The sequence below is a fragment of the Hippoglossus hippoglossus genome, chromosome 10 (genome assembly GCF_009819705.1).
Source record: "Hippoglossus hippoglossus isolate fHipHip1 chromosome 10, fHipHip1.pri, whole genome shotgun sequence".
Classification (NCBI taxonomy): Eukaryota; Metazoa; Chordata; class Actinopteri; order Pleuronectiformes; family Pleuronectidae; genus Hippoglossus; species Hippoglossus hippoglossus.
The window spans coordinates 6772485-6796042 of NC_047160.1; the positions used below are offsets into that span (position 1 = coordinate 6772485).

The 23558-nt window shown below is 39.0% G+C and overlaps 1 protein-coding gene across 4 annotated transcripts in view; it reads left to right on the forward strand.

The window, feature by feature from the left end:
* aff2 (AF4/FMR2 family, member 2) overlaps positions 1 to 23558 on the forward strand; it is a 150429-nt gene that overhangs the window by 75022 nt on the left and 51849 nt on the right. For all 4 annotated transcript variants that reach the window (XM_034598016.1, XM_034598018.1, XM_034598017.1 and 1 more), the window contains exons 5-9: positions 8517 to 8561; positions 12417 to 12503; positions 14644 to 14680; positions 15663 to 15723; positions 20034 to 20088. In XM_034598016.1, coding sequence (XP_034453907.1) covers positions 8517 to 8561; positions 12417 to 12503; positions 14644 to 14680; positions 15663 to 15723; positions 20034 to 20088 — 285 coding nt within the window. The remainder of the gene's footprint in view (positions 1 to 8516; positions 8562 to 12416; positions 12504 to 14643; positions 14681 to 15662; positions 15724 to 20033; positions 20089 to 23558) is intronic.

A 23558-nucleotide genomic window follows, 5' to 3' on the forward strand; every position in this document is an offset into this window, starting at 1 on the left:
GTAAATGCTATAGAGGCAACTCAGGCGAGAGGAAGCGGTTAGTGTAGATGAAAGCGACAGAGGGAGAGCACGGCAGTTCTGACTTCACATAGCAGGAAAAACTCAGTTAGAACTAATTACACTTACAATAACTCTGTTCCATTTATGTGTCCCAGAAAACCAGCAGCACGCACAGCATCAGGTTCCTCTGACCCTGCAGCCATTAATGTTATAAATTAAAGGTGTATGTTCTCTCACCAAAATATATATCAATGTGTCAGCTGATATTTATCACAGCTAAAACACTTCTTCTGGGGTTGCAGTGTGATAGCATTTTATCAGCTCTGAATCTAGTCAATGGTGGGATGTAACAAAGTACATTAACCTCATTACTGTTCCTAAGTACATGTTTCATGTATCTGTACTTGTACTCCACTACGAGCAAATATCTGTACTTTCTACTCCACTTACATTTTTGCAATGCAAGTTGTTACATTTGTTGTGCAAGTTGTTTTTTTATATTTTTAAGAAGTAATCAATAATGAGAAGGGACTTGATCCACTGATCCAATCAGAGCAGACAGGTCTGTCTATTTATTTGTACTTTTACTTAAGTAAAATGTTTGTTGTTCCTCCACCAATGAATCTATAATTAAAATCCACTGTAATTCCCTTATTTAACCAATGAGCATTTAGCATTCATCATTTCAAAGTCACCAAAGTTATAAATTACTGCAATTCAAAGACTCAGTTTATATCTGTGATCACCTCTTGTTTAGTGGTTTCCTTAAGATTAATCAACTTTGACATTAACTAAATTAAATAGACACTGAAATAACAGCTTACCTATTTCGACGAATGTGTTTTCACAAACTACTTAATCCAAGTAAAGCAGCTCCTGATTCCCAGCTATGATGCTGATACGTGAAAAACACAGATTTTATCTGAACAATAAATTAAACAGGGGCTATTTAGCATGCTGTGATCAGTGCATGAGTTGCCACTGTCACTGTTGGAGAATCTGTCTTTTCACACACTAACAATCTGAGAGCACTGAGTTCAATCAGCTGCTTGGACAGAGCAGCTTCAATTAAACTGAACAAGCTCGAAGTGTAAATGAACGAACGTCAGTTAGAAGGTGACATTAGTTCATTTCACCAGTGAAAACAACTGTGAACGTCAGTGAATGGAAAGGAGAATTAAAAAGGTGCAATCAAAGATTCATTGGCATCAGAGCCAAACAAATCTGTGTGTTTTGCCTGTTGGGGATCAGATCCAACCATGAACCTGCTGCATCAGAACCCAATCTTAACGCTGAAACATGAGAGGGACGCATGCTGCTGTTGGACATTTAACATGGAATCAACATTAACATAAAATCTATAAAAAGATTACTTTTCTGTAAAAGTAGAGCATTCATGTTGCGATTAATGCACATTCTGACATCATATATGAGAATATGCTGAATCTGATGTATAGAGGTAGCACATGCAAGTTCACACAAAAAAGAGGCTACAGTGTGAGTAAGTATGTAGCTTCATCAGAGCGTTCAGACCACAGTCCGATTCGTGTTCTTCTGTAAAATACGTCATATTTTGTCTTCTCTGTGATATCAAACGAAAGAAAACATACTTTTCTGTTTATTCAAGAAAATAATTGTAATCTCAATTAAACCTTTTCTTTTACCCTCAAATTTCAACACCACTTCTGGTTTTGTGTCCAACAGTCGTCCTGCAGGATTCAAACAGTCAGCTGAGTCAGCTGATACATCTACAGTGATGACCAGTTAGGAAAAAGAATTCCTAGAAACTTTACAATACCACTCCACAGCAGAATGTGTTCTTCAGTCGGCCACTGGCCATGTGCTCAGTATCACAAAGACAAAGCTCAATATAGTGGCTCAGTCTGAGCTTCAAGCAGAGTGATATCACAACATCAGACACAGGGAGGACTACAGAACTGTGACAATGAGAGGCACTGATATGTTGTTAAGGAAGCGTATGAAGTGCTCTTTATGAGAGAGCAGTGCAGAACCACAAGAGAAGCACCACAGTGTTTGAGATGTGAGGTCAATAAAAATGTGTGAAAAGGCCACATGAGGTGATGAACCTACTTTTTATATGTGCTCAACAATCTTTAGGTTATCAGGCTGACTCATATTCAAACATGCACAAACTGAATCACACACAGACATGCTCTCTCTCTCTCTCTCTCTCTCTCTCTCTCTCTCTCTCTCTCTCTCTCTCTCTCTCTCTCTCTCTCTCTCACTCACTCACTCACTCACTCACACACACACACCCACACACACACACCCACACACTGTGTCCTTTGAGGGCAATTCTTGTGATCTATCTAGCATGCTGGTAATCCCAGTGATGGCAGCCACTCCAGCTCTGTAAACAGCTGAAATATGGATGATAAAAGGAGCAGATGAAACTGAATAAACGAGAAGCCCATGGACAAAAAATCCTTGAAGATTTTCCAAAACCCTGTTGGACCTCAGTCTGAACCGTATACGACTCAAAACTTCAGTGGCACGGACCGGATGATTGACAGTTTTCATTTGACTTTGACATTTTTTGTGACAGAATAGCAACAGCTTTTCTGCTCCCTGGTGACGACGAGGACCGCGCCAGAAGACAGGGTTCAGATAGTTTGTGTAATTTACCCGACAAAGTAAACCCCTTCCTCGTTTTACTGAGAAAATATCCTGAGAAAATGGTTCTAAAATGAAAGAGAAATAGGAGCGGATGAGTTGGTAGCACTCAGAGGACAGCGCAGGAGAAAGTGTTTACATTCATCAGGCTCCAGATTTAATTCTGTTTGACTTTGTCTTTGCACATCTTTCTTTTTCTTTGCTCATTATCCTCCTTCATTCTCTCTTTGTGTCTCCTCGCTTCGCTTTCATCTTCTGCTCCTGCCTATCTCCAAGTCAAATGTTACCATCTCTCTGTGTTGACATGAAGAGACTCAATGTCTTTTGGGGTGTTTTTATTAATTCATGTTTTGTCATCCCACATGCTTTCACTGAGTCATTCATCTCTCTGTTTCTCTCTCTCTCTCTCTCTCTCTCTCTCTCTCTCTCTCTCTCTCTCTCTCTCTCTCTCTCACACACACACACACACACACAGAGGAGAGCATGTTTCTACAGTCTTAAACACATTACTATAATTACCTCTTAATGATTTTTAATTCCAGTACAAAAGAAACAAGACGCTGGTGGATTTGAAACACAAAAAAGACACAGGCACATAAAAAGGAATCATTTGAGTGGAATCACATTAAACGTGTTTGTTATGTCATTTTATCAGTGGCTGCTTGTGTCAGTGTGAACAGGCTCCTCGCTAATATGACAAATTAATATAAGAACCTATTCAGCCAAACAGAATGGAGTGTCAGGACCAACAACAAGCCCTTATTCTAGGTACTGACTATCCCTGAATTTAACCCTATGAAGGTTTTTATTATACAAGCTATTGATTGAGCTATTGATATTATCTCAAGTTTTTTTTGCCTCCCTCTCGTCGAGGGTTAGGTGCAGAGGATGTCGATGCTCAATGAGGCAAAGTTTGATTTGTGGATATGGGATTCATTGAACTTTTGATACAGATTAAAATAACAATGTTCAATCAGATTGTGGAAGTTCATGTTCATTTTGAACAACTGACTCAATTCCCAATAATGACATGTTTTTAAATTATAAATTGTATTTAAATGTATACATTATATTCTCTCATTAATGGCACATATCATATTGAGCCTTATGCAAAGCAGAATGTAACCAAAAGTTACTTTTTAACTTTTAAATCTGACCCAAAGGGATCAGATTTTAATGCTAAAAGATTTGGTAACTATGGAAACACAATACTTCTCTCACCACAAGACTGAGGATTTTCCCACAACCATCAGAAAATGTAAAGGTGTTAAAACAATGGTTTAGTTTTGAAATCCACATATTCTCACTGTCCCTAATAAAAAAATAACATAGAGTAAACTCAGCACTAACCCATCTCTTATAGTTCAACAATGTTTATACCTGTTCATTATTGTTCATCAACATGAGGTTGAGTTGCAGTTTGAACTAATAATGCTCAGTTATTTTTTGTAGTATGGACGATTGATGGATGATAAAAGACTAGAGTTGTGTTTTAAGAAGATAATCTTTTTTGTGTGCAATATATATGTAAAAGATTATGTACAGTGAGGAGTAATAACACGTAGTTGATCCACCTCAGATTTGTAAAATGTTTTGCTTTTAGTCTGTCTCTGCTCATTAACAAGAGTTTAACACCACAACCTTCACCCAGGAGCAAAAATCTGTCTTTAAACTTGAAATAATAATAATAATGTGACATTTACTGTGATGGTGGTGGTTTTGACTGATATGATTTTTCTTTTTTTTATCTTGATACATTCTACTACTTTTGAGAATATTACCCAGTCCTATGTGGCATATTTAAAGGTTTGATGACCTACAAACACTCAGAACTTCATAAACTCATTGGGCTTACTGATGTAATTTAAAGTAACAGTGTATTAACAGTTTCCAAGCGTCCTTGGGTCCTGTGAAAGGCGCTATATAAATATAAGCCATTATTATTATTATCATTATTATTAACATTTGAAGAAGGTACACTTGTAATGTTGAAGGGGCTGTTTTTACTTTTTTCACCTCAAACAACATAACAATATGTAATTTGTGTTTGAATGTCCAAATGTTTGGCAGAAATTTCCTTTCAACAGTGCATGTCTTCTAAGTGTGAGCAACACACTTGTGCATTAAACAACAATTATTCAGTTAATCAGGAAAATTAACAGTAGACTTATTAATATTGACTTCAATAATAACAACTATGCATGTGTCTAAATCTGACTATGTTGATACACGCTGTGGTGTGTATGCGTCTGTATCCGTCTATGAGTCTATATGAGTGAGTGAATCTGCCTTTTGGGTCGGTGCATGTGTGTATAAGAGAGAGATTTGTGTGTGTGTGTGTGTGTGTGTGTGTGTGTGTGTGTGTGTGTGTGTCTGTGTGTGTGTCTGTGTGTGCAGACGTCTATCTATCTGAGCAGCTATTTCAGAGAGAAAGGATTTCTGCCTCAGTAATTGCCTCGGCTATATTTTCCCCCAGAATCTCTCTCTCTCTCTCTCTCTCTCTCTCTCTCTCTCTCTCTCTCTCTCTCGGTCTCATTTTTCTTCTCTATCTATTTTCTCTCAAAATGTGGTCCTTTCTCCTCCTGCGCACTTCCTCCCGGGCTGTCACTCATCTTTCATTTCTCTTTCATATTCCCTCCATCTCTCAGTCCTTGACATTAACCGTGATCTCACAGTAAGAACAATTATAAGACACACACACACATAAGACATGTAAGAGTCACATGTCCATTATAATCCATTACGGCAGCTTCTATTCACTGCGCTTGGAGTAGACCTCTGTCTTTTCAAAGCCTAAGTAGGGTGTTGCCTATTAAAATGAATTCAGTATGCCATCTGGTTTACAGGCCCATACTGTAAATAGGAAACAAACACTAAACCCTGGTATTATCAGTGTCATGCTCCAGTACACAACAGTGATGGACAGGGATAGTGAAAGTGAGGCAGGGAGAGACAGATGTATGGACGGATGGATAGAGACAGAAATAGACAGACAGACTCAGCGAGCCTGAAATCATATGAGTGTTTCCATTTTTGTCTGCCAGCTGTGTTTAATGCTGAAGTAGGAAATCACATTTAAATGTTTTTGTATGAAGCCATCAAATGTGGCATGTTATTGTGTGAAACTACTGGGAAATGACATGGCAGATGTCTTATTGGGCACAAAGACTCCATTCTCATTGCTTTTGGGAAGAATGTGTCTTAGTGTCATATGGTTTATATCTAAAAATGTCAAATAGATAATAAATACAGCGCTATAAAAACCTAACCACCATTTCTTTATTTAAATTTTACTTGATTTTAATGCAATGTTTATTTAATATTTAAATTAACAATAGCTTATTGTCAATTTACCATGTACAGTTTAATTCAAAATGCTATTTGACAACTTATTTACAATATTCAATTTACAATGCATTTTAGAGTTGACTGTTGCTAATTGACATTTTATAATTCACAGTGTATAATTAAGGAAGTTTTGCAGTGAACAATGAATGATTTAAAATATACAATTTGTGATTTATAATTGAGAATGTATAATTTACTTCCATGCAAGTCGTAATCTGTTTTGAATTAAATTAGACTGTTTTCAGGATCAGAGCAGGTCTGAAAACATTGACCATGAAAAGCAAAAAAACTGAGGCTAAGTCAGTTCTTTATTTCTTTATTTCTTTCTTTCTTTCTTTCTAGTCTTTCAAAATTCCCCAACCAATAGAATTTAGCTTTTCTTCCTATGAGAACCCAGTGCAAAAAAAAGCCGTGGAGGGCAGCAGTGCATGAATCAGTTTAAAGTAACCTCAAAATTATCGTAAATAAAGATAATACTTTATATATATATATATATGCCTTATGACAGCAGTTGGTGACCTGGCTGATGTGTCAGTACAAGAACAATACAACCCTAACCCTAAGCACGTCTGTTTTATGTTGTCATAGCTCAGGTTTTCCGATTTGTATGTTTTAGCTCAAATTAAAGCACACATCTGCCCCCTCTGTTTTCCTGTTGACTCTGTCGTGCTGATGCTCAAGCAGTTTAGAATGTGTCTACAACACACTCCAAATCACTTTTATTGTATTATTGTTTTGACAGTCAGTTATTTAGGGGGGTTATGATGTCAACCCTCTCATTGGAGTTACTAAATTGTTCCTTTGGTCATGTTAGTGCTTTTAGTAATGGTGTGTGACAGAGGTTATGGTGCAGTAATGTGTTAGACATGAGCTCTACAGTGAAACGGCCACAGAGTCTCTTAGGTTTCCTTTCTTCCTCGTGCTGTTCCTTCATCTCCTTTCCCCCTTAATGAGCCTGTTGTTGGACTGATCTAAGACCAGATCTGGCCCAGTGAATTGCTTTATTTTGTTTTCAATTACTTTTTGGAAGCTATAATTTGGCAAAGGGCTTTTTTTCCCGGGTCTTGTAGGTTTTAGGTAACAAAGTCATGTGTTTCCAGCAGCAGCAATAATGGTTTGTTTGGAATAAATGGAAGAGCAACTCTGTACTTTGCATGACCAGCAATGTGCACTTTGGCTGAACTGACAAAGCAAACTGTTCCAGCTACAGAAACATCTCTTTTTTAACTTCACATTTTCGTTCAACTTGTATGACATGAACATTTTACTTTGGTTTCGCCCTCTGTGATGATTTAAATTGTGCTTGTCACACACCTTTCTGAATTGTAGTGCAGGCCTCTGCCGTGATGTTACTTCACCAGTCCAGATCACTCCTGTTCGAAGAAAGACTTAATTGACAAGAGCACATGTTGGCACAGATTAGCAGTGTGTGGCCATTGAACTGATAAATTCAATCAGAGGAGCTGCATATGTCTGAGCTCAAACACGCTCTTTTTCTCCTTAAATAAAACTCAGTCAATCCCAGGAATTGTGGAGCTGAAATGGTTCTGTGGTTAACTCAACTCTCGCCAAACCACAGGAATTTAAAGCTTTTTGAAATATCGCATTTTTTAAAATGTCCCTCTATTACTTTTCTTTACCAACGTACGCAAGCCAGTATTCATAAATCACACAAAGTGGAGGCTAAATATAATTCTAACCATACTTCTTCTTACACAACCAATAGGCACGAATGTTTTGTCTTTGAACATTACAACATCAGGAATGAGTAAAAGTCATTTGAATGGTTGTTTTGAAATAGATGAGTCGTCTGACCCCCCTTGAAAGGATTGAGCAACTGTAACAAGGCACAGAAATCTAGCCCATCAAACTTTAAGTTCCTCTACGTGCTGAAGCAAAAAAACTAACAAAAGCAGTTCTTGTTTTAGGCATTTTATTGACGGGCCAGTACATGTGAAATGGGGATAGAGAATGGGGGAAGACATTCTGCAGGAAGACTGACAACTGTATGCAGGGAGCTTGTGCTACCAGGACAGTTATCGCCCCAACATCTCGGAATTTAACAAAAACTGAAAAGAATGTTCAATGTGTTCATCTACTCTAGTAAACAAGGTTATATACGTAGTAATTGGCTCACTAGTTTAGATTTGTTTCGGTTGTTACAGGTTCCATTCAAATTAAAGGTTCACAGTACCACGTTCGTTTGGTATTTAGTTATTTTCCCGCTGTGGTAAAGCTGACCCTGGAAGCAAGAACAGCTTATGCTGACATAGATCCTGCTTTTCAATTTTAGACTTCCAACAACTTTAGAAACATTAAAACTGCTACAGTTTAACATACATTTGAATTGGTATAATTATCCCTTATCAAGTGAAAATGAGTGAGCTTCTTTTTACTATCACTGTCTGAAATGTACCACCCTTACATTGACATGGTAAACTGCATCTCTGCCTTGTGAGAATGTGTTGAATGTAATGCTGCTATAAATAGTGTTGAAGTCAGTGTCTCACTTTTTTCTCCTTTGTTTTTTCCAGGTCAGCCTTCCAAATGACTCCAGCTGTGTTGAAGAGATTTTGCGGGTATGTTTCTTGGGCACACACACACACACACAGACACACACACACACACACACACACACACACACACACACACACACACACACACACACACACACACACACGTAACCACACACAAGAGTAATTGCACTGATTATCAGCTGTTTTCTGTTTGCTCACAAAGACCTTCATCTGTCTCCTGAGAGTCTGACTTTAAGGAAAAAGGACAGAGGGGAGAGAGCAAAAGAATAATAGGGGAAATAAAAGGAAGAGAGGGAGAGAGTAGGAGATCCATTGGCTCTGGTCAATGATTGCACAAGTTTTTGTTTTTGCAGCATGACTTCATGCAGAAATCTTTTCCACAATTTTCTTCTTTTCTCCCCTGACTTTCTCTCTGTCCTCTTCTTTACCTATGTGCGTGTCATCCAAATCACATCAAGCAACACGTTTTTTCCACAGTTTCCCCACAGTTTCCTCTCATGTCCGCTGTCTTTTTGTTTTGTTTTGTTACTGTGCTACTTCAGAGAGATGTCAAGGCAGAAATGTTTCCCCACTAATCATCCTAGCAGTCAGATGACGTGCAGCTATAAAGACAAAGAGCCTTTCTGACTGCTTTATGTCGGGTTACCTATTTCTTCCCTCACCCTCTGACTGCCCCTCTGTATTTGTCTCTATCTCTCCTCTCACCTTTGTCGTATCACTCACTGTGCTATCTCTCTCTTAGTCTGTCCGTGTTCCTCTCTTCATCCCCATCTGCCCTCTGTCGCTCACCTCTCTCTCCCTTTCACAAATCAATATGCTGGCCAACAGGCTGTGTGACAGATAGTGTGCTGTGAGCTGCATGAAAAGCCTTTGTCAATAATATCGGTGCGCTATTGAATTCGGTCTGATGTTTTTAGCCGTGTCAAGTGGAAAGATCAGGGAGTTCAGCATGTGAGGTGAGGTGAATCGGAGGGGAGGCCTGCGGTTGATCTTTCCCTCTTTGTGACGGCACAGCTCCAAGTCTGTTATCTCAGAGACGTTGTTTTGGATGTTTGATAATTCACAGTATCAAGTAGAGATTCAAGGAGAGATACTGTGTACAGAGGCAAAGCTGCTCGCGCTGGTTACAAACCTTCAGAAGACTACACTGTCTATTTAGACCTTTATACCCCTTATGATGTGATGAAAGGGATACTCTCTGTTTGCCACGGAGCATAGCAAATGCTGGCAACTATAAACATGTAATGTTGTCTCCACTAAAGACGGATGATCAGCACTACAAGGATGGTCTGAAAAGCAAAACACCTTTTTACTGTCTGCCCCTGTGCCAGTGACAGCCAGTGGCCGGAGGCATTCTATTTTGGGGTTGTCCCTCCATTCTTGTGAACAGAAAACCTTGAGGGAAGTTCTTCAAAGTTGAAACAAACCTTCCGTTGGACACAAGAATACACTGGTTAGAATTTGGTGGTCAAAGGTCAAGGTCACGGTGACCTCACAAAGCCCCTTTTTGCATCATGAACCGTATCTTAAGATCTCCTCGAGAGGATCCTTTCAAATTTGGCACAAATGTTCACTTAGACTCACAGATTAACTGATTACATTGGGGTGGTCAAAAGTCAAGTTCACAGTGGCCGCAGAAATCAGGTTTTTGGCCTCATACTTTAAGCCTTTCTTTTGGAAATGTCTTCTAATTTTTACCAGTTGTCAATTTGACTCTTCACACTCTCCACCACTCCACCTTCTTCATTATTTCCTTCGTAAAGTTACCCCTGAATGAGTTACCTCTGTTTTCAAGTATAGTCTTAACCTGCCTTGTGTCCTATGTGGGGTCTGCAGATTACTCCAGGACATTTTATGGTTAAAGATGCAGATATAATCTGTTTATTTTGTGTCACCACTGACAGCCTCAAGTCAAGAACTGTGGGGCTTTATTCATTTAAATTACAACAGTATATGCAGTATATACAGTATATCAAGAACTTTCTTTCTTAACACGTTGTTGTTATGCACAAAACAGTGGTAATGTCACTTATTTAACAGAGATAGGGAAAAGTACTATTAGATATGATTTGAAGTCTTGTCCAGTTGTTGTCAAGTATTGGCTTTAACAAACAAATGGATGATTCTGCTTCTAAGAAAATGTCCATCTCCCAACCCCACGTTTTTGAGCGACATTTACTGCTGGGAAAATCTCTGTGAGATACCATCACTATTAGATGCCATGTGTGTAAAGAAGTGAAACATAAAAATCAGTAAAACATAAAACCTCCTCACGCTGTCTCCTATCGGGCCCTCAGAATGATTTCCCTCTGACAGTAAGCCTTTGTCTTTTTGAGCTCATTATCCACTACAGCCATAATTCTTGGCCGATTTCCCCCCCTGGTTCATTTCTGCAGTAAAAATAAGATCCTCTCACCTCTTCCTGTGTGTAGAAGAAGCTATGGTGACATTAAAAACATGAAAGCCCCTCTCTAGAGCCAGTGTTTGGTTTGTCCGTTCAGACACATTGCGGTGCAACATGGCGGACTCCATGACAACCCTCTTCCAATGTAGATATAAAGAGCTCCTTTTAAAGAAACAAAGATACAACCATACAGATAGTTTCAGGTGATTATAAAGTAATGAAAACATGATTATGATCATTATGTTATTATTATTGATGATGCCAATCAAGCATCATTAAACCCACACTCTGGAATTTATTATTTATTGTGGTACAATAGATGCTAGATAATGGATCATATAACTAGACCATAATAACAGTGACATGTGGATCTGTTTCATTGTGACAGACTGAGTTAATCATACAATGGCAGTAGTAACACATTTGTAGACACACACACAGACACACACACACATTCAAATACATGCCCGGATACACACACCATCTGGAGTACCGCCTGTCAAAACAGTGAGAAACTCTTCCAGGAGAGATGTGATGATGTCAGAGCAGAGTTGCCCAGCAACGCGCCGTGTGACTTCAGGCCAAGTGCGTTAAAATTGTAGAGAGAGAAAACTTAAGACACACACATAGACCCATGCTAAAACTTCAGTGACTTATACACACTCCCACTCACACACACACTTCCTTACACAGGCAAACACACGGAAACATGAGTCATCCGATGACTATGAGTCATCCTCTCCAGAGGGGGTGAAGAGACGTATGATGGGAAATTGTGATGGCAGTGACCTTCCAAGCCTTTTGACCTAATAACCTGTTGTATGAAACAGATTAAATCGGAACATTTGTAGTAATGACTAATATTGATAATCAATTGATTGGATAACTAAGATAGTTATGATAGTTATGATACATTATATTTTACAAATAATTTGATAGACACCAGTGAAGATGAGATGAGATGTGTGTGTGTGTGTGTGTGTGTGTGTGTGTGTGTGTGTGTGTGTGTGTGTGTGTGTGTGTGTGTGTGTGTGTGTGTGTGTGTGTGTGTGTGTGAGATTAGAATAACTGACAAAGGGAGCTGCTCCTTCTCCTGCTGCTGCTTGGTTGTAATGCAGCCGACTGGAGTCAGCTTTTTGGGGGTAATTCAACAACTCTGTGTTTAGTTCACTCTGCTCTGATCCCTGGTGAGCAACCAACTCCCCATGCATCTCTCAGTTTATTCTATAAGTTACATTAAAGTCCACTCTGTTGGGAATCCCTCTGCACAACGTTGATTGAATGCTGACTCGACTAGTCTGCATCTAAACTGTTGCATAAACAGTCAATTTCAGCTCCAATGCTCTGTTATTCAACAGTTACTTACCACATGACAGCAAATCCTATACATTTAGTGAGAGTCATGTGCTTTATTTCGTTTGAGCCAGAAAATTGTCATTAATTAATTGAATGAATGTAATATAATGTGGAACAATGTGTGTGTGTGTTTTCAGGAGATGACACATTCCTGGCCTCCTCCTCTCACAGCCATACACACTCCTGGGAAGGCTGACCAGACAAAGTTCCCCATCCCAAACAAGGTAAGTGCACACACTATCTCTGTCCCATTCCAAACACCCTTAATTCACTGAAACAATAAGTTCACTCTCCTCTTTAATAGCGAAAATTCATGTGGGATTTCAAGCGTGGTAATGTTTGCTTTCTTAAATGTTGTTGTTATGCTTTCTACCCGGGCTCTGACTAAATCTTAATCTGTGCATGAGTCAGTGATGACTGGAAAAAGATGTGAAACAGTTGAGAAATCTTCACTTCAACTCCTACGCCTGTTGGCGGCTCACCATAAAACTAACTGCGTTCTGTCATTGTAAATCTTCATTCTGCCAATGAGATCTGATTCATAAAATCACTGCGGCAGTGATTGCTGTGATCCAATCAGATTACCTCATTCTTGCCTCATTCCGCACAGTGGTGCATTCGACAGCCAATGAAATTACAATGTTAATTCATGAGCACATGTTGATTTCACCTCCTCACTGTGTGTCTCAAGCTGTGCAGATGTGGACGTACTGTTGTCGAGTGTTTACTGTAGTATTATAAGTGATGCCCTTAGTCGTTGTGTTAAATGTTTCCATTTCCATTATATATGTTATTATTAATTTATTACAAGTAACTGACTACTGAGATAATCAGTTTTATCTCACTCAGCAAAACCCTAAGATTACGCTATTTATTAATAAGTGTTTGGACCATTGAGGAGGTGAAATAAAATTGGATGGTGCACCTACGCTAATAACAGGGTTTCTGCAGGGTCTGAACATTTTTTTTTTATCTTAATAATAGGTCTTTAATACATAAAAATAACCGACTGAAGGTTTTTAATGCTGCTTCTGTCATGGTTTCAATTTTTTTCTTCTTTTAAAAGCAATGTTTTGGCGGCATGCATATACTTTATGTCAACTATACAGATATTAGTTTACTGTAATAAAACTACAAACAGGACCAACGTGGACTGAACACTAAAATCAACCTGATTAGAATTTATCTCAGTACTTTGGGCTTGGCTGTGGGAAAGACTATGGCTATATATTGTTTCTGGAACTCTGATATTCCTTCATATCTGTTGTACGCAGTTCTTAAATTTCATGAACTTAAAAGTATTTCTTTCAATTCAACATGTTGAAAGTAGCAGAAACCTTAAATAAGCTACTATAGTGTCCTCCAGATGCTGTTTTTACTTTCTGTTAAAGGTCGGCAGTCAAGTTTCCTTGCTGTTGGTCAATGGCACGTGTACTTGTCATGTGTACAGTCAAGCTTTTCCAAAGTTGAAAAACTAATTGGGCAGATTTATTTCAACTTTTTAAGTGAATCCACTGATCACAGCAACTATTTCACCATTGTGTGAACCGTTTTTTAAATTTGTACCAACTTTTGTTTGGCTGCTCTCGAGCATCTCCTCAAAAACATTTGCAGTCAACACTGAGATGACAAAAGCTTTTCCAAGTTCTGTTAAAAACACTTAGGCTCTGGTAGCAGAGAAAAAGCCTTTGGCTGTAAATAATTAAAAAACAACTGAGTGAAACTGGAAGAAAAACAATGTCACTTACAGAAAGCCAAACTTCATCAAGAGTAATTTGAAGGAAATGCATTACCACCCACAGTTTGTTTGACAGGAGGTGTTTGAGAAGTAAAGTACAGAAATGACAACAGTAATTAACAAGGAGCGAGACAAAATAAAAGCAGGGACTAAAGAACTGCCACTTCGGAAGACTGATGATGGAAAAGTTTCAACTACTCCCACAAAAAAGGTTTATGGCACCTTGTGATGTAAATAGAGGGGATATATGTCACATTAAAACCAACATAAATGTTATACTCTACATTTGTCTCTGAAATGGCAGCAATATCTGCCAGTGTGCTTTTATGACATGCTTTTATTTATCTTATGGAAAACACTTAATTGGTGGTGATGTCAAAAGGAAAAACAATGCAAACACAGAGGCGGTAAATCGGACCCAGCTGTTAGTGCATTAGGCGTTCAGCCCCCAGCGCCACACTAATCCTGCCACTGAGTTTAAAGAATGAGGTGGAGTGTGGGCGCCGCGAGATGAGAAGATCTGAATTCTGTGTAATAGCACCGTCGTACCGCGGTGAAATCAATAATGACATCTGTTGGTTTATTCATCCACTTTTCCCTCTGGCTTTCTCTCTCCCTCTCACCAGGAGTCACAGCATGTGACCTCAGGCTACAACACCCAGAGTAAGTTTCCCAGCATCAACCCCCACACACACACACACACACACACACACACACACACACACACACACACACACACACACACACACACACACACACACACACACACACACACACACACCCCAGCTCTGTGATAATTAACAGTGGGGAGGGTATAAAGGCAGCACCACCCAGAAGAGATGTGAGAAAAGCAGCTGATGTTCTAATAAAATCACAGCCACAGGAGGATGAAAGTCTGTAAACATTTGCTTTAATATTTATGTTAAATAATCACACAAACTGGATTTTGATTGATTGACTTGTTGTTATAATTAAAAACAATCTCAAAGACCATAGAATCTCAAATATAATAAATAATATTTTATCCATTCATAATTAGACCATTTATTACTGAGCTCACACTTGGTGGTGAGTATATAATGTGTATATATAATGTCTATCGTAACAAAAACAATAAGAAAAAGAATAAGGAGGGGGAGGAAAAGAAAGTATTATTTATATACAATTTTAATGATGCTTTTCATAGGTTAAAAACAGAGGAAGCAAATAAAAGCAAATAATTACAAATATAAAATACACAATATTAACCACACTTAATTGTAATTATGAATTGCAAATTGGAATTTTTATGATATGTATTTATATGGAATTTATATGAATTCATAGGATTACAAAATATATTAGGTAAGTTGTTCTCAGTGGCCTCTAGGTCCCATGAATGTTTATATATGAATATTCCATCTACCAATGAAAAAACATGTTACAGTCATCTGAGATTAGAACTGAGATCATGAAAACACTTTGTAATACGATGTGTATTACTAAGTGTTTTCATGATCAGTGATCAGTGATTTGAGTCTGGCTCCTTGTCAAACACTAATCAAGGCACATGTGCGCACACACACACACACACACACACATGCACGCAAGCACGCACACAGACATGCATAACAGTGATGCTTGGATGTCCTCTCTTGTGTTGTAGAGCGATGTAGTGTATCAGCTAACAAGCCTGCTGCTAAACCACCAACTGCACCACAGAAGTCGTAAGTATCTTTTTCTTCCTCTGAAGCACACACACACACACACACACACGCACACACACACACACACACGCACACACACGCATGCACACACACACAAACAGAGAATTACTGACCAGCTGCTGCTGCCGCATTTTCCTCCAGGTGAAATTAAGCTTGGATTCTTGGATGAAATTCACAGCTGGTAGTAGGAAAAAAGATTGCACGGATCAGAGCAGGAAAGTGCAGCTACATTAATTTAACGTGAGCCAGGAGCACATTGCAACATCTCTGGCTGCAGCCCACTCAACTGACTGAGCTTTACAGCAGGATTCATAGCAGGATGAGATTGGAAAGGCCGGAAAACTTGGCTTCAGCCTCAAGACCCTGATTTATGCTATGTTTGGCTGCAGCAAGATTCATAATTTTGTTTTAGAGATTGACAGTTTGAAATCATACCTTAGCAAAAGTAAGTGAAAACTTTAGCTGTATTACTATAAACTTGTCCTAGATATGGTGAGAACTTTTAGTTACAAATATGAACAAACACAATCTATTTGAACTAATACACAAAGTATCTGATTGTTCTTGTCTATGCTGGATACGTCATTCAAACGTTCAACACAGGTTAACCCCCTTCGCCAATGACATCAGTAGATCCAGAAGAAAAGACATTTAGGCTACGGCTCCTTTCACTCATTCATTGAAGTTTACAAGAGGCATCTGCTAATTTTCAAGAATACCTCACATGTTGATTTGCATTAAGCTTATCTTTTTTACTTGGTTAAAACAGGGTTGAGATAAAGAGAGTGGGGAGGAGGATTTTCTTTCTCTCTCCATTGTCATATTATCCCTAAAAATCTGTTCAATAGGCAACCCGGCAACTCAGGTGTTACTACCTGTAATGACAGTTTAATCAAGGATTCAATTTGGGCATTCTTTGATTCAGAGTAATTCATCCCTAATTATTATCACCTATTTGATAGTTTTTTTCTTGTTTTTTAAGAGCTGTGTTTTGCAGTGTATAAAGTATGTCGTATAATGAATTATTTATACTTTATGAAATGTAATTATAGAAATGTGACAGGAACAGTGTCAGAAATGGGCTTTTGAAAATGAAAAAAAGACTTGATGGACCCACATATGATGCAAAACTCCTGCAAGTGAAGAAACAAGTTGAGGCAGTCTTTAGTTTGCTTTTATTCATCTGGATGGTTTGATTAAACTTTAAGGTCGACACGTAAACTCTCATTTCCTCTTTAATTATATCTCCATTTCGATGATGTTTGTTGCAGCTGTTGTGCTTCTTGTGGCTTATTACTCTATTTTGCTTCCAAAGCTGATAAGTCTATTTCCTTTGATTACCATTGTATACCCTGAGGCGTCATTTTTGTCTTCCTATCGGGAATTCAAGCATTAATGCTGCTTTGTTTATTAGGGTGAAATAATTGTTATTGGTTACAAACAATGCCTGGTTTACTGCAGCCATTAGACTGCTCTCTGTTTTCACTGTGATGCTCAACAGCGTAAAATGTTTAGGATAATGAATAGGCCTACATCGTCTTATTCAAGAGTAATTGTCCCGTTGAAGCTAATTGCCATATTTTTTTGTTGGATGTTTACCATCTCTGACCATTACAGAAAACTCATCCAGCTGTAATCCCTCTCAAACAGGCTCCGCACCTTGATGGCACATTAGGAATAATTCTGAGAGAAATGTTTTCATTAGAGCAGAGAGTAGAGAGAATCCCTTTGCTCCAAGAGGTTTATTACGCTCTGATCCAGTGCATAATGTTCCGACTGCCGCATGTATGTAACAGAGCGAAATAAGTGAGTAAGACTCTCCACTTGACAAGCCAGCTTTTGAGCTTTGTCAGCGTGCACTGTGGTTGACTGACCTGCCGATGAACAGCCCAGAGGTGCTTTATGATAAAGTGACCCTTACGGTACTGCTGAACTGTATGTGTATGTCTAACTAGAGCAAGACACTAGCACTGCCAGGGTTGTGGGTTCAGTTCCTCATGTGACTCAGTTTGCAAAGAGTTCAGACAAAACCTGTTAACTCTGATGTCTTGTTGCCATCAAGCCGCAGGTGTCAAGTCAGACAAAGACAGTATGGCAATAAATAGCAAGTGTGGTTGTGTTAAACATTAGAGGAGCCATACTATGCTCCTGAGCAGGTTGACTACTGAGCTGCAGGAGACGTGTTATTCTTGGGGAGAGGAGCTCACTCCTGCGCTTTGGCTTTGTGACTTTGCAGAACTTTTATATTCACATAAAAACCTATATACAATATAAATCATAAAGTCTCCTTTAAAAAGAGTTTGAGTTTAAATGCACTTGTTTTACGTCACTTCAGACAAAAACTTCTGTCAAGTGCATGTAATGTAATAATGTACTGTGAATTATAATAGGCTGAATAATAAACATCTGGTGGGCAAGTGCATGGTTTTTACATTCATGTGCAACCGTAGTGGTTCTAATGTTTATGGCTTGTGACAGATTCTTAAAAGAAAATATTGTCTGTTTCAACCCATAATCACCAGCTGCACATGTCTTCTGGCCAAGCCCAGTTCACTGGGATTTTTTCCCCCCTTGTTTTGTTTGAGCAATTTTAGAAGGAAAAATCTCCACTAACTCACACGAAAAAAGTGAACATCAATCAAACAGCTGAAAAATTATATAATTTGGTGCAGCAGTATTTTTTTGTATTTTATCTGCTTTTCCATTCTTCTAATCATCTGAACCCTGGCCTGGCCTTGCAGCCCCTTACTGGGGTCCCAACCCTCTCATTAGGCCCCACTGCCTAAAGGTGGTCTTGCAGAAGCAGTGCAGCATTGATCATTTAGCACCAAATTTTGGCAAAGACGTGACAAATAAGAGGATCACATAGACTTAATACATCGAGACAAGAGGCAGAAAGAGACAGAAACAGCAGTGTGCAGGTCTAAATATTTTAGTCTTGATTTCAGTCTCGATTGTGAACAATAACACAGAACATTGGCAACAGCCTTGTTTGTCCAGCAGAGAAAGATTTGTGTGTTCATTTTGTTTTGCAGTCTGAGTTGCGTCTGAAGCAGCATTGAGCAATTAGTCATTAGCTGAGTGTGGTTTTGGCTTCGCAAAATATGAGCATGGCCCCAGACAAACGTCTGCATAAAGAAATAATGTCTCCATTTCATAAAGTCAAAGAAGAGCATGTGCACCTTGTAAGCTGTGATGCTTTCAAAGCTCTGCGTGTCATTCATGCATTAGTCCATAACTCATTTGTATCTGACTGTGTCTGTCCTCATAGATGCTTATTCTCTCCGCTGCATTTTATTCCTCCCCCCTCCACGCTTCCCTTCCACTCTCTCTCTCTCTCTTTCCCCTTCTGTCTTCTCTTCCCCATCATTATCATCTCTCATCTCGCTCACTATCTCGTCCTCTCCATCTGTCCCCTTCTTATGAAATAAAATATGAATCCATTATTCATTCATTCAAACATATCTATCATCGCCGCGTGCTGCACTGTGCCCCTTATCTGCAAAGCTTTTTCTTATTGTGCTTCAGTTATTCAAGACTCATACGGTCCCAGATGAAAACACCACGACACCGGGGAGTGTTTTTTTTTTTTTTCTTGCGGTGCAAGCACTGACAAGAGTGGTTGGTGAGGCAGTAAAAATCCCTTTAGGGGGTTCTTCTGTCATAACAATAGCAGTACCAGCTTAAAATAACAGTAGTTTGTGCGGAAGGTTTATATAAAGCAATAAAACACAGGAACCTGCCAATGCACTGCACATAAACACTGAATAATTTGTGCGGTAAAGAGCAGGTGATGCTATGAGCGAGGTCATGTTATCGACTGTGTCTTGTGCATCTTTTTCATCGCCTATGTACATCTATATTGTTGGAATTTGATCTCGAGCTTTGGGAGAGTAAAACAAACATGACTAATAGAGGCCCCCAGTTCCAGCTAGAAGCCCGTAAAAAATGTCCAAGTACGGCCCAGGAGATTGATTTTAGCCGAGCATGTCCGCCGTTGCTTCAGAGGAATTCCTGGAGGCAGGTCAGCAGTTGTTGGACAGAAAACTTCCAGGTGAAAAAACAATCTGGAAACCCTCTCCAAACTCAACACCGAACATCTGGTATTCAGCACAAATGCCCCATCCACTGTCCGCTACCTTGTTCCCCCCCGACGTGAACCACCACCGCTGCTTTTGCTGTGTAATTAATCCGTTTGCCAGAAAGGTTCTTCAAAGGGAATTACAGATCACCACTTGCCGTATGCAACCTAATACAAGCAGACATAGGGTCACGGCAGCAGTAACACGTGTCCCTCTGTCTCTGTGCAGGATGCTGGAGGATGACCTGAAGATCAGCAGCGACGAGGAAGAGGCCGAACAACAGGTGAGCTTCAGTCCGTCTCTCCAGTCATTGTGGTTTATGTATGCACATCATCTCTCCCTCCAGCGCTTCCTCCACTCTGTCCCTCAATCATCATACATTAGATCAATTTCACATGTGTGAATCGTTCATGTCCGGTAATCAATTGAACCTATGTTTCTGAAAGCTTCCACTCACCATTCATCCCTTTTCTCATTTACTCGTTCCTCAGTTGATCCATGCATCCAATCGCTCTCAATCAGCTGTTATATGGGCGCCATCTCCATTAAATATTTAACCCCTTCAGTCCCTGCTGTTTCTCCATACTCCCATCAGTCTCCATTTGAGTTGCTTATTAGTGTTAAATGTGAATCTATTGCACACTTCCTTTCTCGGAACACCCAGGGCTGGTTGACGTTGAATTAGGGTTTCCCACAGACATTTCTCACCACATTTACTTTATTCTTTGAGGCTGAAGCTGGCTGAAGCTACAACAGGCGACAAGTGATAATGTGCAACAATAGCAAACATTTACTCGCAGTAACCTTTACTCAGCTTTTACACAAGTTAAGTCAGCAACATGGCTGAGGTGAGGAGGCAACACCAATGTGAACGTGAAGAGTTTACAAAAAGAATGGCCCTCAAAAAGTTCATACCTCCACCAAGGCCCAACAGTTTGTAAATTCAATAGATCTGCACCAAACTGTGCACTAGCCTGACAAATGTTTCCCTGAGAAGTCAAGGAAAAAGGTTGATAAACCTTTTTCAATGTTAAAGAAATTGAAAAAATATCTCTCTATCCTCCCCCTTATCCAGATCTGCATCATATTTCAATATAATAATATAATACCACATCCTTCCACCAGGTTTCATGGTAATCTGTCCTGTAGTTATTGTGTAATCCTGTTAACTATCAGACAAATGCAAACGAAGACATAACCTCATTAGAACCTGGACACTGTGGTTAAAAATCCGAGGTCAATGTTCACACTGAAGTCGTTTCAGTGACTTTAGCTCAAGTTTCACTGTGTAAATAATAAGGGAAAGAGTTTCTCTTTCTTACAAGTGCTTTTCAACAACCCGTTAGTTCCAAGAACCATCTTGTAGAGCTGTGAGTTTACACAAGCAGGTTGAAGTGTAAACTTTGCAGCAGTCACCCTGGTACGTTCCCATAAATGTGTTTTTCTCACGAAGGAACTGTACTTGACTGTGCCCTCTTGGAAAGAACACAAGGTTTAAAATAATAGTTTTTTATTAGTTGCTAGGTGCTGGTTGATGACAGCTACTACTAATTATTCTGCTTAACGACACTGTGACCATGAAAGGACTCAGAGCTGCTGATCAAAGTGTTTCCACTCATCTGTCAAACATAAAGACATCATCACAAATGGACAACTGGTCTGATCTACATCATGGAAGGATGATACATTGTCTATGACACCAAAACAACTATAAACTCTTACAGACTTTAGTTACAATCAGTTACCTAATTGATAAAAAGCTATTAAAATAAATGACTGAAGATTAACTATACCTAATAGAACTAATTATTAAACTTTGTAAATATTTCTTCTTAAACTAAAGCTAAGAAACTAATCTCACCATAGGGTCCATTTAGCCTATGGCTAAAGCTTCTGGAGCTTTCACTTGGATCACACCATCTTCCTCAACAGATGGAGCTTTTATTTTACAATTACCTTTTCTTTGAGAGCTTTAGGATTTCTTGACCTACGAAAAGGTGACCTGCTTTTTTTGTCATTTTGTCGTTTTGTTTGTCCGTTTGCGTTGTATTCCTATCTTTATCGTCTGTTGTATCTCTTTGTGTCTCATTTTCTACTTGTTTTGTGTCTGTATTTGGGTGATTGACAGGAAGTGTTAAGTTTGGCAGTGCAGGGTGTAAATGCTAATTTAATAAATGATTTATTTTACTAAACTGATTGCACTAGTTAACACATTTTTTATAAGAAATGATAACTGTTTATAATTATTCAACATGTGGCTAATAAACACCAGTAAATTACATATCTAATTGTTAATCTTTGTAAGGCCTCACATGCTACATGCTGAACTGAGGATAAGGGGTTTCAGCCACTTTACCTCTGTGTCCATAGTGTGACGAGTTTGTCACTTTGGGGTTCAGTGCGTACGAGCTGTACAGTTGTGCCGCTCTTCTCGTCTTGTTTCGCAGTATGGAAACTGGCATGGTGGCCCCCTCTCTCCTCTAATCATCATCACGCACTAATGATGCCAGAGACGAGTTCAAAGCAGTTGGTGGGGGTCGTGCAGCGGCCCCTCCCCCACTGCGCAGACTGATATCAGTGCTCATCAAAGAGTCCATGAGATATTTTCTGTTAATGAAAAGATAGCAATTCCTCTCATTCTCTTTTAACTGGCCTTCTGATTTTATAATTACTATGATGGCAGATATTATAATTATGGCAGGTCATTTGTAGTGGTTTTAGTTATTATAATTAGGCTGAAAGTAGATCTGTTAATTACAGATATTCAGTGTGCATTCAGAATTATAGCAAGTGGCTTCCTTAATCATAGTACTTAAATATAATTACACTTTGTATTAGGATGAATAGACAGGATGAAATAGGATACACTTCATTTGTCTTTGTCTTTTCTCTCCGTATCTCACTTCTCTGTCAGAAAGGATTTTTTTCCCTCTCTTTCCTGTTGTATCACAATAACTTAATCCCTCCTCGAAGACACAATGACACGAAAACATGTCCAGTGTTTCATTCATTTAAAAAAATGTTAATATCCAGTAAAACTGTAGTTAGAGATCCTGAAGACATTTTTGATGACTTGTCAAAATTATAAGGTGTATACATAGGTTCATAAAATCAGACTGATTTTGGGTACTATGCAGCCCTGCCCATCATATAAAGCCACAGCTGACTGTGGAAGCAGAGTTTAAAGCAGAGCAAGGTCACGTTGTTTTTGGAGCAGATAGTCAAAACTTTTTTTGCATCATCACAGAAAGTGTTTGAGGTCTAACTTACACATTTAGTAGTAGAGTAGGTGACTACTTCAGAGTCGTCCAATCACATCTCAAGGATTTATTTTGAAGGGCTCTTGTAACTATAGCCCCATGGGAATCCCTCACATCACAGTGAAAGCTCACTTCCATTACACTGTGGTCACTGAAGACAGGTGGAAACATGGTGACACTGCTAAAAATAACTCCAGCACCCACAAGCAGTCAGATGATCAGAGAGGCTCGAAAGAATGAAAACAACATTGAACAAACTGTTCTAAACAACTAGACAGACTCACAGGTTCAGCTTTGACCTAATTAAAACAAGTATCGTTAATCTGGCAACCGGTGGGTTTGCTCACAATCTGAATATGTTTTTTAGTGTCAGGTTCCTAACTGATAGAGGTGATAAGCTGGGCTACAACAATACAAGCTATATTATTCATGATGGTTTTTTGTCAGAGAATACATTTAACATTTTTGCTTAATATTGTGCATCATCTCCAGC